Below are 12,527 nucleotides of genomic sequence, written 5' to 3'. Positions count from 1 at the left end.
AATAAAAGGGGAAAAGGAAAAACAAGAGGAAGATTTTAATTTTTGTAAAAAGTCTTTCCTTATTTGCCTTGGGCAAGTATTATAAAAGAAGGGGAGGAGAGGCCACATGATATAACAATTCTTATTCTCTTGCTTGGTGATCCTCTTGTGGTCGACCCTCTCTCCCTCTCTTTTCCCCTTGCTCTCTTTTGCTCCTTGGTGGTGGTGGTGGTAGAATTCTAGAGGAGGAGGAAGAAGGCTTTGGGTGGTGTTCATCTTGGAGGATCGTCACCCACACGACGTCCAAGGCGAGGTGAGGAATACGGCAGAAGATCTTGAGGTTATTAGCATACAAAGAGAAGGTATAATTAGCAATTGTTTTTCGCATCATGCTAGTTATTTTTTCTTTGTAAGAATTCCAAACACAAGAGGCATTAGATTCTAGTTTTTCGGATTTGTTTCAAAGTTGTGTTTTCTTTGTTTTTGTTTTTCGAATTTATGATTCGATTGTTCCTTTTGGTTAAACCTAGAGTTATATAAGGAAATTAAATATTAGTTTTCCTTAAAAGGCTTTGTCTAGGCGGTGGTGGATGCTCCCATACCCAAGAAGGCCTTGTGTCTCGCCATGCAGTCCTGGAAGCCAATTTTGGAAATTAATATTTAATGGAATTTATAACATAGGTGGATTTGGATCAATAGTGTTAAGTTCCGCTTACGATCTAAATCTAAACCATTAAGAACAGATAAGTTAAATTTGGAATCAATGATGTTAAGTTCCGTCTGCGATTCCTAATTTAACTTTTAAAGAACACAATAGGTTATTTAGGAAAGGTTCGACACTTGTACAAAATTTTTGTACAGTGGAACCGGTACGATCTTCCTAGGACTAACCAACATTAGAAAGACTGACTTAACATCCATTTGATATAATTTGAATCTCTTATAAGCTGCATAACTCAGTAACATTCTAATTGATTCGAGTCTAGCAATTGGTGCATAGGTTTCATCATAGTCAAACCCCTCAATTTGGCTGAATCCTTTTGCTACTAATCTGGCCTTGTTTCTAACAACTCCCCCCTTTTCATTTAGTTTGTTTCTAAAGACCCATTTGGTTTCGATTATCCTTTTATTTTATGGTAATGGAACTAAATCTCATACCTCATTTCTTTCAAATTGGGCTAGTTCCTCTTGCATGGCTAAGATCCAATTTGGATCACTTAATGATTCTTTTATTGTTTTGGGTTCGATGTTAGAGATTAAAGCTATTTGACTTAAGTTTCTAAAGGATGATCTAGTTTGGACTCTTAGATCTGGGTCACAAATTACTTAGTCAAGTAAATGGTTTGGGTTAACTCTTATGGTTCTAGTTTGTTGTTCTTGAGATTAATGTCCTTCTTCGTCACTTGCTCCCCATAGATTAGTGCTACATCTAACAAAGTCAATTGGTTGAATATGAGTTTGTTCTAGGTTTAGGTTAGATTCTTCAAATTTTACATTTGTGGTCTCTTCAATTCTTAGTGTATTTTTATTATATACTCTGTACCCTCTACTATTTAATGAGTAACCCATAAAAATTTTATTTTCTACTTTTGAGGTAAATTTTCCTAAGTATTCTCTTGTATTTAATATATAAACTGGGCATCCGAATACTTTAAAGTATTTGATATTGGGTATTTTATTATAATAGAGTTCAAATAAAGTCTTATTATGATTTTTATTTATTGTGGTTGTATTTTGTACATAGCAGGCTGTACTAATAGTTTTTGCCCAAAAGTATTTTGAAAGTTGATATTCATTTAGCATTGTCCTAGAGGCTTCAAGTAGGGTTCTATTTTTTTTCTACTACTCTATTTTGTTGGAGTGTTTTAGGGCATGAAAATTCGTGATGATAATCATTTTCAAGGCAAAATAGATTAAAGTTATGATTCTTAAATTCACCTCCATTATCACTTCTAATTCATTTTATTTTTTGGTCTTTTTATTTTTAGTTTGTTTGCAAAAATTATTGAACACTTCAAACGTTTCATCTTTATTTTTTAAGAATTTTACCCAGGTAATCTCGAGTAATCATTTATTATTACTAGGCAATAGAGACTCCCATTCATGAATTTGATTCCATGGGAGTCAAATAGGTCTAGGTGCAATAATTCTAGTATTGAATTAGTTTGAGTTTGATTAGTTTATTTGTGGGTTGATTTGGTTTGCTTTCTTTGTTGACGGGTATTACAAATTATTAAGTCTAAGTCAGGTAATTTTGGTAATCCTCTAACTAAACCATTTAATTTATGTTAGTTTTTTAAATTTTGTGTAGGACATTCTTCTATGTCATAACCAAGTTTCTTCCTTTTGTGTCAAGTGACACTTAAGTGAAGAATTGGTTAGGTTAATTGCATAGATGTTGCCCTTTATAAACCCTTTGGTAACGCTAAACCATTGGTCAAAGTCAGTCTTTAGGTACACCTCCATCTGCTTCTTCCAGTATGAAAAATCGTCCTCATTGAAGAGTCATAGACGAACGATGTTGTATCCCTTGTTTTGGACCATGAACCTTGCTAATAAAGAAAACTAGAGGGAGGTACCAAGACTTGGTCTTGGATTAGCAGTGCTTAAAAAAAAATAACTATAGATGACTCGAGTGGTGTTGCATTAACTTTAAGTAAAGCCGTACGAAAAAAATTTATTTGAAAAGGTAAATTTTACCAATTCAAATAAGTTTTAAAAATATGAAATCCAAAATAAAATGATTCCCCCAGCTTGATTGGTGGTTGCACCAATTCAGAATAGAACATTGCTTTGATACCACTTGTTGGATCGAGTCACACGTGAAAGGGGGGGGGTGAATTACATGGTTTTGGAAAACTTATCTTTGCTTTTTAAAACTAAGATCAAAGTACATAGCGGAAAACTAAGTTAGACAATGAAGCAGAAAAGATGCACAAGGAAATACGCAAACACAGTCAATTTACTTGGTTCAGAGTCTGCAAAGACTCCAATTCCAAGACCTAGGTCCCATGGACCTATCGATGGGTAATCCACTAAAGGCCTCTTCCGGTACCCTCGGAAGAGGTTATCGAATACAAGATGAAAGTAGGACAGTGCAACAACCTACACTTCCTTTTTGCAAGTATGACAGGTAAACATTAAATACAAATTTCATTACCAACACTTTAAAGGAAAGGAATCTGAACAGGCTCGTGTGTTGGTCTGCCGGCAGTGGTCGGATATTGTGGGGTAGTAGTGCAGTAGCAGATTGTAGTCGAAGCAGCAAAAGGATCGTAGAAGCGCAGTATCAAGTTCTATCTTTTTTTTGTGTATTCGAAGTGTTGATCGAGACCCTTTATATAGCTGAGCTAGACTTGATCTAAATCCACTGATCTTGGGACCAGAGTTTGACTCGACGCTAATCGGTCGATTGATCCAGCTATTCGATCGACCATTCCTGCCTGATTCGGTTCATCTTCCCACCCAGATTCAGCTTCGGATGAGTCTTCATTTGGTTGACCGATCTCTCCGTTCGGTCGACTGATCCCGCTATCTTCACTAGCTTATCTGGTCTGATCCGATCAATCTCGCTGATCTTGGTCACCGCATATCCACTGTTCGGTCAACCGATCCTGAGGTTCGGACGATCGATCTTGAGGTTCTGTCGACCGATTTTGATAATATTCTAAACTGCACAAATGTTAGTCTTCCTGCAAAATAGAGTTAGAATAACAAATAATAAAACATATAAAGATAAGTTTTGACAGCCTTAGGACTGCCCAGTCCTGACTTTGAGTTTCCAGTCTAGTCCAGTCTTCGGGGAACGTATACTCACCTAGTCACTCTTCTCCAGTGACCTATCTTTACTTACCATTTTGTTGTTGGTTGACTAGCCTCTTGACCCACCAGGTCTTCATGCTAGTTGTCTGGTCCCGCGGACCCAACTAGACTTCTGCTGGTTGTCCGGTCCCGTGGACCCAACCAGACTTCATGCCAGATATCCGGTCGGCCCGTTGACCTATATGGTTTTTGGACCAGCTATCCGGTCCCGCGGACCTAGCTGGATTTTAGCATGGTATCCAGTCCTTTGGACTCGTGAATTCCTGCACACTCGGTAAAATAGTTAGATCACAAAACATCTAACTTAACTCACTTGTCATTCATCAAAATCTGAGTTAAACTGTTAGTGCAAACTACACCAACAGTAAGTTCACCTTTATGTGGCATGGGCAAGAAATGATTTCATGCATGAGGCAGCTATCACTTCATGTTAAAGAGATACTCTGACATCTGGGGCTCACCATGTTATGGACAGGTATGAGTCAACTTTTAGGTATGGAATAATGGTTGTCGTTTGATTAGATATGGAGCATGCTATGATTTGATGGATATTCCCCTTTCTATTAGCCTATGAATTATGAAACCCATTTCCACTGCCTTTCTATATTTTCTGCTATTCTCAGACTTCACTACATGGATTTAGTGAAGAAGTTTCATAATGGACTTCTTTCATGACATAGCTGACTATGCCCTCTGTTAGGTTGGACTTTTGAATCAAGGAGCGTTGGTAGGAGTGAATTAGCGGATTGGTTGGGAGGACTGAAGTGCATGGGAGATGTCTCCACAGAGGGACTACTCTTGCGAACTAGCTAGCGTCGTCCTTTGCCGAACTGCTAGTTAGAGAGATATTAAATAGAGATGATAAAGTAGAATAATCAGAGGGGAGATAACCCAGTGGAGATATTCCCATGGGGAATGTTCTCGCTAGCTTGGGTGACAACCTGTGGACATTCTCTAGCAGGGATGCTCCTGTGTCATCAGTTGGTTATGGAAAGTAGGAATTAGAAAGGATTTACTCGAGAAGATACACTAATCGCCAGATTAATTTAGGGATGTTCTCAAAGGGGATGCTTCCAATCCTTATACTTTTGATTTCTTGTACTTTTGAGTCCATGCACTTTTAAGTCTATATACTTATGAGTTTGTGAACTTTCGAGTCCATATACCTTTAAGTCCATGAGATTTTTTTAAGGATGTAACCAAAGGAGTTGTTCTTGATCCTTCACCTTTTGGAGTCCATAAGGACTTAATCTTTCCAGGGATGTATCTAAAGGGATTGTTCACGCTCCTGTTGGTGCTGAAAGCACTAACTAATCAAACTTATATTTTAATATTGGTAAAGGTTCAAATTTAAGTTTATTTGTGATCTAACAACCTTATCTGAGTGTATATACAAGACCTAGTTGAGGCTAGGTAACAAAGTCTTGGTCGAGAGGATTAGGCACGAAGTTCAGGTCGAGAGGATTGGACACGAAGTCCTGGTCGGGTGGACTAGGTAGAAGACTTCGAGGACATCAGGAAGAAGTCCTAGGGGGTCGCATACATCAGACGAAAGTCTAGGAGGGTTGAGGATTGGACGTCTAGTGGAAGTCCCAGAGGTCAAGATTAGAGCTGAGCAAAAGTCCAAACAAGTGTTTGGAAAAGATAATTTCTCTAGAGATGAGTAAGTGAGGATAAGTTCCTTGGTGAGAGAACAATAGATGTTGGTCCAACCTAGGATTTCATGGGAAACCTAAAAGTCAGGATAGGACAGTCCGAGACTATCAAAATGTGCTAATTTCATATTATATGTTTGTTTGTGCTAATTTAGTTTTATAGAGTTAACTAAGCTCGGATCAGCTAATACAGGCGCATGGATGGATCCAGACACCTAAAGATATAGGCACTAGAAAGGTATTCAGGCACCTCTATCACCTCGATGTGCAAAGCAAGGTGAGGTGTCAACTTTTGGTTAGTCAGTGCACTTCAGATCCAGATGCCTTAAAGGGATTGAGACACTTGGGATAGGATAGAGGAGACTAGGAGGAGCTCCACTCAGCGTTCGGCATGGCAGCAATCCAAGCGCCTCAAAGGATTGAGGCGCCTGGACTTAGATAATGCTTGACGAGTGCGGATTAGATAAGCTTCAATTATATAAGGTGCCTTGATGGCATAGAGGCACCTAGATCCTCCTTTATAAGGAGGGTTCGACCAACAGTATACATACAACTTCAAAAATCAACCAAATGCTTGAAAGTTCACCACTACTCCGATCTCTGGCGTTACTACGTTGCAACACTGCTCTAACAACTGCACACTACATCGAAACTTTCTTATTATCAATACTTTTACTTTAAAAGCAAAATTTGTATCTTCATATTTTGTATATTTCTGAATTGATAATGAATTGCCTAACGAAAGCGGTCGACGATCGCGGACCTTAAAGTAGAAGTTGTCATAGGCTCCAAACCAAGTAAAATAAATTATGTATATATTTTTTTTGTTATTCTGCTATGCATCTTTTACTTTGATTTTTTATGAAAAATATGAAAAAAATCACGAGCTCTATTTACCCTCTCTCTAGTGCTATTTCTCGATCCTACAGATCCTTCACCTTTGAGAGTCCATGAGAACTTATCCTTTCTAAGGATATACTCAAAAGGGTTACTTTTAATCCTCCCCCTTTAAAGTCCATGAGCTTCCTGGACTGCATCTTTATGTCACATTTGCTTATGGTTTGGCATGGACTCACACAGGCAAGTTCGGAAGGACTGTCGCAATGTGGACTGCGAGGAACATCAAAAGCAAAGATCACAGCTATAAATTATTTTTTACATTGTATTTCATTTTAATTTTTATCTTTGTATATATTTATGTTACTTGTAAGAGATCAAGTTTGTAAGAGATTTTTTCACCTTTGAAAAGTGTCCTAAAAGAAGAAAGTAAACTGGTGTTACCTTGAACTATGTAAAAGGTGTCCAAGAAGAAGACAGTATAATGGTACTACCTTGAACCACGTAAAATTTTATTTGTTGTGTTTTTGTTGTTTGTATTTGTTTCTTTTATTTCCTTTGCATTTTAACAATTGCAAATCTAGTTTATAGTTATAGTATATTTTTATTCTCCATCACATAATTATTGATAAGTTAATTATTTTGTTAATCTTTCTTACAAGATATTTGTATGCATTTGTGTTATCACATAATGCATTTGAAAGTAAAAAATATTTTTAAGTGATTGCAATTTTTGCAAATAAATAAATAAATAAAGAAAACCCATCTATCCATTCTTCTACCCAATTGTTTCGATTTATCACAAAATTCCTAAGTATTAACTATTTACCATATACCAGGTTTGTAAAAAGTATTAAATATATGATATACACGTTATCATGATGTTCTACAGTTATATATTATCTCTATAAGCAAGAAAAGTGGCGTTATAATTATGAAAATTAAGTTTTGAAATTGCAAGGGTATAACTTGAATCCTATTGCTTTTATTCAATTAATTTTGAATAAAAATTCCGTCAGGGTTTTCTATGCATTCACAATTTATAAACACGTCAAACTCTCATTTTTTTTTAGTTACTTCGCTCATCACCCTCACTGCTTCATGTTCATTCTTTGGGCTTTTCTCATATGCATTTAAAAAGTGTATCTTCATAAAAGAGAGACTGTAACTTGTATTAAATTGACGTGAAAGTTGTTATCCGCTAAGGCTAATCTATAGAGTTGAAAATATTATTATAAATATTGTCATCCTTTTAGGACAATCAAGCGAAAGTATAGATCACCCCTCCAATAGAAATAAGAGAATATTTTTTTTTTGTTAACCTGATTAAATAATTAAATAATCGTGTTATGATTAGGTACGAAAAAGATCGGATTCTGTGTTCCTAAAATCTCTTGAGGCCGTTCCCATATTTCACTCATATAATCGTTCTAGCCTATGGTTGACGGTTGGAGGTCGTTGGCTCAATTAGAATTATACCCTAAGAAAGGTAAATCTAGAGGATCATCATCGGCACGATCAACACTAGAATCTGGCTGGATCTGAGTAGAATTTCCTCCATTGTCGATCAAAGCTCCTACTCAGATTTGGCCAACTTCTAGTACTGATCATGCCGACTGCGATCTCCCTCGGTTCACCTTCCCTCATGAGATAATTCTGGTAAGGCTGACGACCGGAGACCGCCGATAATGGGTTGAGAGCGATAAGTAAGATACGGGGATAAGAAAATTTAAAGACAGAGGATCTGATATCTATATGAAGACAGTCTTATAAAATCTAATCCATCCGAATACTCAATATATAAAATATAGTTAAATTTTGATGTTAATTTTTAAAAAATAACACCAAAGTTGATGTGCAGTTGAAAAATAAACAGTATTAATTTTTTAAAATCAACATTAGCCTTGGGATTACAATGTAACAGAAGGACATCAAGTTGTCATTCAAATATCCACAATTCAATCCCCAACTACGATGTATTTATATGAATTTTTCCTCCAAATGAAACGCACAACCACGAAATACTGGACTTCTAGGGAAACTTCTATGTGACCGACCGATAGTCTTAGGTTCGGTGTTATCTAATTCAACATATTTAAAAAAAATCATTAAAATTGAAATTAAATTCTTCGAAATAATCATTTAAAAAATAAAATAAAATTATGAAATAATTGAATTAAAATTTTAATTTCAATCGGTTCCGTTGATTAATTTAATTTAACTCTTACTCACAATATTTAATTTTTTTAATGGATATGAAAATAAAGATGAATATTCAATCCTAGTATAATGATGAAAGTTGAATATCCAATAGACGAGGATGAATATCATAAATACGGATGGAGACTGGATATATACAATCTAGTCTATCGTCATTCCTATATATATCTCGACGTGGGCCGGATTTTTAAATTAGTATTGATATTGCTTTTATTGTTTCTCCTTAAGTTCGGAATCTCACTCCAAAAGCTAATTCTGCAATTACATAACAATCAGTCCAGGTAGCAGCATCTTTTGTTCTTAAATTAAATTTATATCAATGGCATTTTCAAGTCAAAAAACACAGAAATCTAATAGGGATATTCTGAATAACATGACGATGAGGTTTTTACCTGTGAAGAACAGCAATAACCATAATACATGCTCATGTATTAGTTTACAAGTAAATAGACCAAACATTCATCATTAGATTATTAAATCTCCCCGATCATCTCCAGGCAGATGAAACAACCAGAGGCTTGTTCATCCATCCGAGATAAAGTACGCCAGCGTGCTCCTCAAGTTGGTAGTACTGTGAATAGCTATGTAACAGTGTCTTGATGGTTGCATTCACCAAAGGACTGAGAGGAGATGGCTGGAATCCGGCCATGGTTAACCGATACTTCCATTTCCCAAAGAGCTCATGTCTCTCCACTCTTTCGGCACCCTCACAAGCAATCACATTGACTATATCCCTTGCAAGGCAGTGTTGCTCTACACTCATTCTATCTTTGTTTTCTCTTGGAAGAGTCACATCGATAGATTCAAAGACGGCAGTATAGTATTCAAGGGTTTGCAAAAACCTTGGGAAAAAAGGAGCTGTATTTGTGTTCGCTTCTTGCTCAACGAGCGTCACTACCTTAGGGGAAAGACTCTTGATCATCCTCAAAATTCGATCCCGGTGGTTCCTTGTGCTCACGCTCTCGTCTGGTACGTGATGCAGCTGCATTGCAAAGTTCACTGCCAATGCCTCATTTGGTTGAACATCCAGGTGTTCAAGTTCTAAATCGCATGCTGATATCGGTACAGCATGAAACTCAAAAGGCACACCGCATGAACTAGCGAGTCGAGAGAGTCTCTGTCCCACGATGTGTAGACCACCACCTCGTGCATATGCATTGAAAGGATCATCAATTCCAGTGATTCGCACATGTGGCGGACCACCAGGTCTTTCTGCAAGGGCCTGAATGAGAGTAACCCACTGGCTTCCCTGAGCGATCAGAAAATCGATAATGTGAACCGTGTTTTCATCCTTGATCGCCTCTGAAATTGCTCCGTTCGCAGACAAGTAGCCAAACTTGAAGTATGGACAGACCTCATAAAGGATATGCATGTAGGAGAGGAGATCAGAACTAGCAGGTTCTTTGCACTTCAAAGCTTTGTAGATGGAACTACCAGAGGCGGACAGTTTAGCGATTAGGCCTTCAAGCAAGTATGCTCCTAATCGTTGAATTGGTTCCCCAGAAACTGAAACCATATGCTTTAACTCCGGAATCAGCCATTCAACAGCAACGAGATCATTCTCTGCAATAGCTCTTGCACAGGCTACGAGATGCTGTTTCAAGCCTCCTCCAGGAATTCCCATCAGTTGCCTCCACTTCTCTGGATCCAGAGGCAGATGGGCTGGATAGGTGTTCTTCAGTTGCTCAACAGTATCAAATTCAGAGCCCAGCATCTCGTTCTCGATCTCCCTTAACTTGGACTTCAGGTCATGCTGATCTTCAGTAACACACAAAGCACCGACTGGAGATCCATGGACGTAATCAGAGTGCCAATCTAGCTGGGACATGGGGCTCCAGCTGCTCGGAGAGATGCTGAGGGAAGATGGAGAATTCTGCACACTATGATTAGCAGTTGGTAAGGAGGATTCAAGAGTGCAGAATTCCATTTGACTTGGCAGAGATTGTGCATTTGTAAACTTGGACGCATCCTCGGTAGGAGAATAGTCTGAAGATCGGGGATTTTCAGTCATAATATGAGATTCCACACTAGCATGCATCAAACCTTGATTGTAGATGTTTGCATTGAAGTATTAATCTGGCAAATGAAGAATCATCCTACTGATAATCCCTTTTCATTTCCGTGTTCCTGGAGTAACAAAATATGTTACCAAAGTAAAAAAAAAAAGATGTAAACGATCATGTGCATCTGTAAAGGTCTTTAACATCTCAGTAAATAATATACTTTACAAAAAAAAAAAAAAAAAGAGGAGAAATGCTCTGCACTGCAAACATTTTCAGGATCGCTCAGATAATCAATAGAAATACAATCCGAGAATACAAGTAATCGTCTAGACTGCATATAGATATCCAACAAAGTAAGCATGACGACTGGACTAGAATAACCATGGCGATTTATCCGAAAAGCAACATGCAAGTTCAATATCCATATACCTAAAATAATCTTCTTGTTCTATTCCACAATAATTGTGCCCTAATCACAAATTGGCCGCACAAATATGAACAGATTACATATTTATTTGTTATTCTCGCACCATATGACTCTATCTCATAACTCTATGTTGCTCATCAAGACAGACCTACAATAAAGCAATATGAGACCTAAAATTAAGTGAAGCACATAGCTAGAGAAATAGAAGAGAATTGATCGAAGTAAATGAAGAGGGAAAAAGTAAAGCCATATCTAAAACTTGTGAACTTACATGAGTGCCCAAGTAGAAATACTAGCTAGTTTAGATTTAGAGCAACCGAAATTTCACCCCTTTGTCCACGAAATCCCTCTTTTTGACTGAATTAAACCATGTTGTCAAAATCACAAAGGGAAGATGGAAATAACTACAAAATCAAGAGAGGCAATAAAAAAACTCTTTCCGAAAACCACAAACAAAAAGAAAAATTTGGGGGAAAGGGCAAAAACAGTCATAAAAACTCAAAGAAACTCGCTTTCGTAATTAATCAAGCTACAAAAACAAGAACACAATATGATCAAATGAAGAATACTACAGCTTTGCGATTGCTTACCTTCATAAAAAGGAACTTGAATCGAAAGCACGACGGAAGTAGTAAAACGATAGGAAGAGGCGAACTCCAGCCTTGAGATAAATGACGAATCAAACAAGGAGCAGTTAGAGCTGTTTTAAAGACCAAACAACAGGGGACCGACACTACTGTTAAAACCATTTCTCTTTTCAAAAATAAAAAGCTGCAAATATATTAATTATGGCCCCCTAATGTGTCAAAATCACACGGCTGTGATCAGCGACCAGCGATGGTCGACCAGCGACCAGCGACCAGCGACCAGCGACCTGCGACCTGCGACCGCTTCCATTCTCTTGGACGGAATCCAACGCTGATACGTCCAGGTGGACCTGTCCGCAGCTGCGGAATCCATGGAGCACCAGAGAAAAATATAAATAAATTACAGATTTGTAAATTTAAGTGATGACGATAACTACAGTGGTGAAAGTGATGATGCTTATAGTCTTCTAGTAAAAAGTAAAAAGTGGAATCCGTGATTTCAATAATTTTATATGATGAATTTTATAATCATCTATAAGCAAGTAAATCAAGAAGATATAATTAATCAGTATATAAGAGGATATATTTTTTTAAATTTTATCGAGAATAAAATTCTTATTTTAACAATTATCTTTTGTATTAATCAATTCAATCTTATCTCGAGAAATCCTTAAATTATAAAAGCAGAAATAACTGAAATCAAATTTATAATAACCGTCAAATCAATGATAACTAAAACCAAGGACGGGACGTGGATTCGTTGAATAATTACTTGTTGTGTTAATTTAAACTGACAGGGAATCTAACAAATGAAACAATAGGTTAGCAAGAAAGTCAAAAGTTGACCCACGCAGTTCTGTTGACATCCTCTGCCTCACGCTTGTGGATCTGCTGTGTTTATCTCTATCCTCCGAATTCCTTCCTAAAAAAGACCTGCAAGATTGATAATATTTTCTATAGAGTGTAATGAATTCAAACAGAGCATCATCTGTTGACT

At 37.2% G+C, this 12,527-nt stretch overlaps 1 protein-coding gene across 2 annotated transcripts; it reads right to left on the bottom strand.

Moving 5' to 3' along the window:
- Positions 1-8,795: 8,795 nt before the first annotated feature.
- On the bottom strand, positions 8,796-11,689 carry LOC121997184 (chitin-inducible gibberellin-responsive protein 2-like). 2 transcript variants are annotated; one of them, XM_042551458.1, is made up of 3 exons: positions 11,534-11,673; positions 11,215-11,300; positions 8,796-10,640 (listed from the first exon to the last, which is right to left on the bottom strand). In XM_042551458.1, exon 3 carries the CDS (start codon positions 10,549-10,551, stop codon positions 9,001-9,003), a length of 1,551 nt encoding a protein of 516 aa, XP_042407392.1. In that variant the 5' UTR covers positions 10,552-10,640; positions 11,215-11,300; positions 11,534-11,673; the 3' UTR covers positions 8,796-9,000. The 2 variants fall into 2 exon arrangements, with proteins under 2 accessions (XP_042407392.1, XP_042407391.1); XM_042551457.1 differs by lacking the exon at positions 11,215-11,300 and having other exon boundaries at positions 11,534-11,689.
- Between the last annotated feature and the right edge of the window lie 838 nt (positions 11,690-12,527).

The sequence above is a fragment of the Zingiber officinale genome, chromosome 6A, assembly GCF_018446385.1.
Source record: "Zingiber officinale cultivar Zhangliang chromosome 6A, Zo_v1.1, whole genome shotgun sequence".
Lineage (NCBI taxonomy): Eukaryota > Viridiplantae > Streptophyta > Magnoliopsida > Zingiberales > Zingiberaceae > Zingiber > Zingiber officinale.
This window is presented reverse-complemented; position numbering and strand designations above follow the sequence as displayed.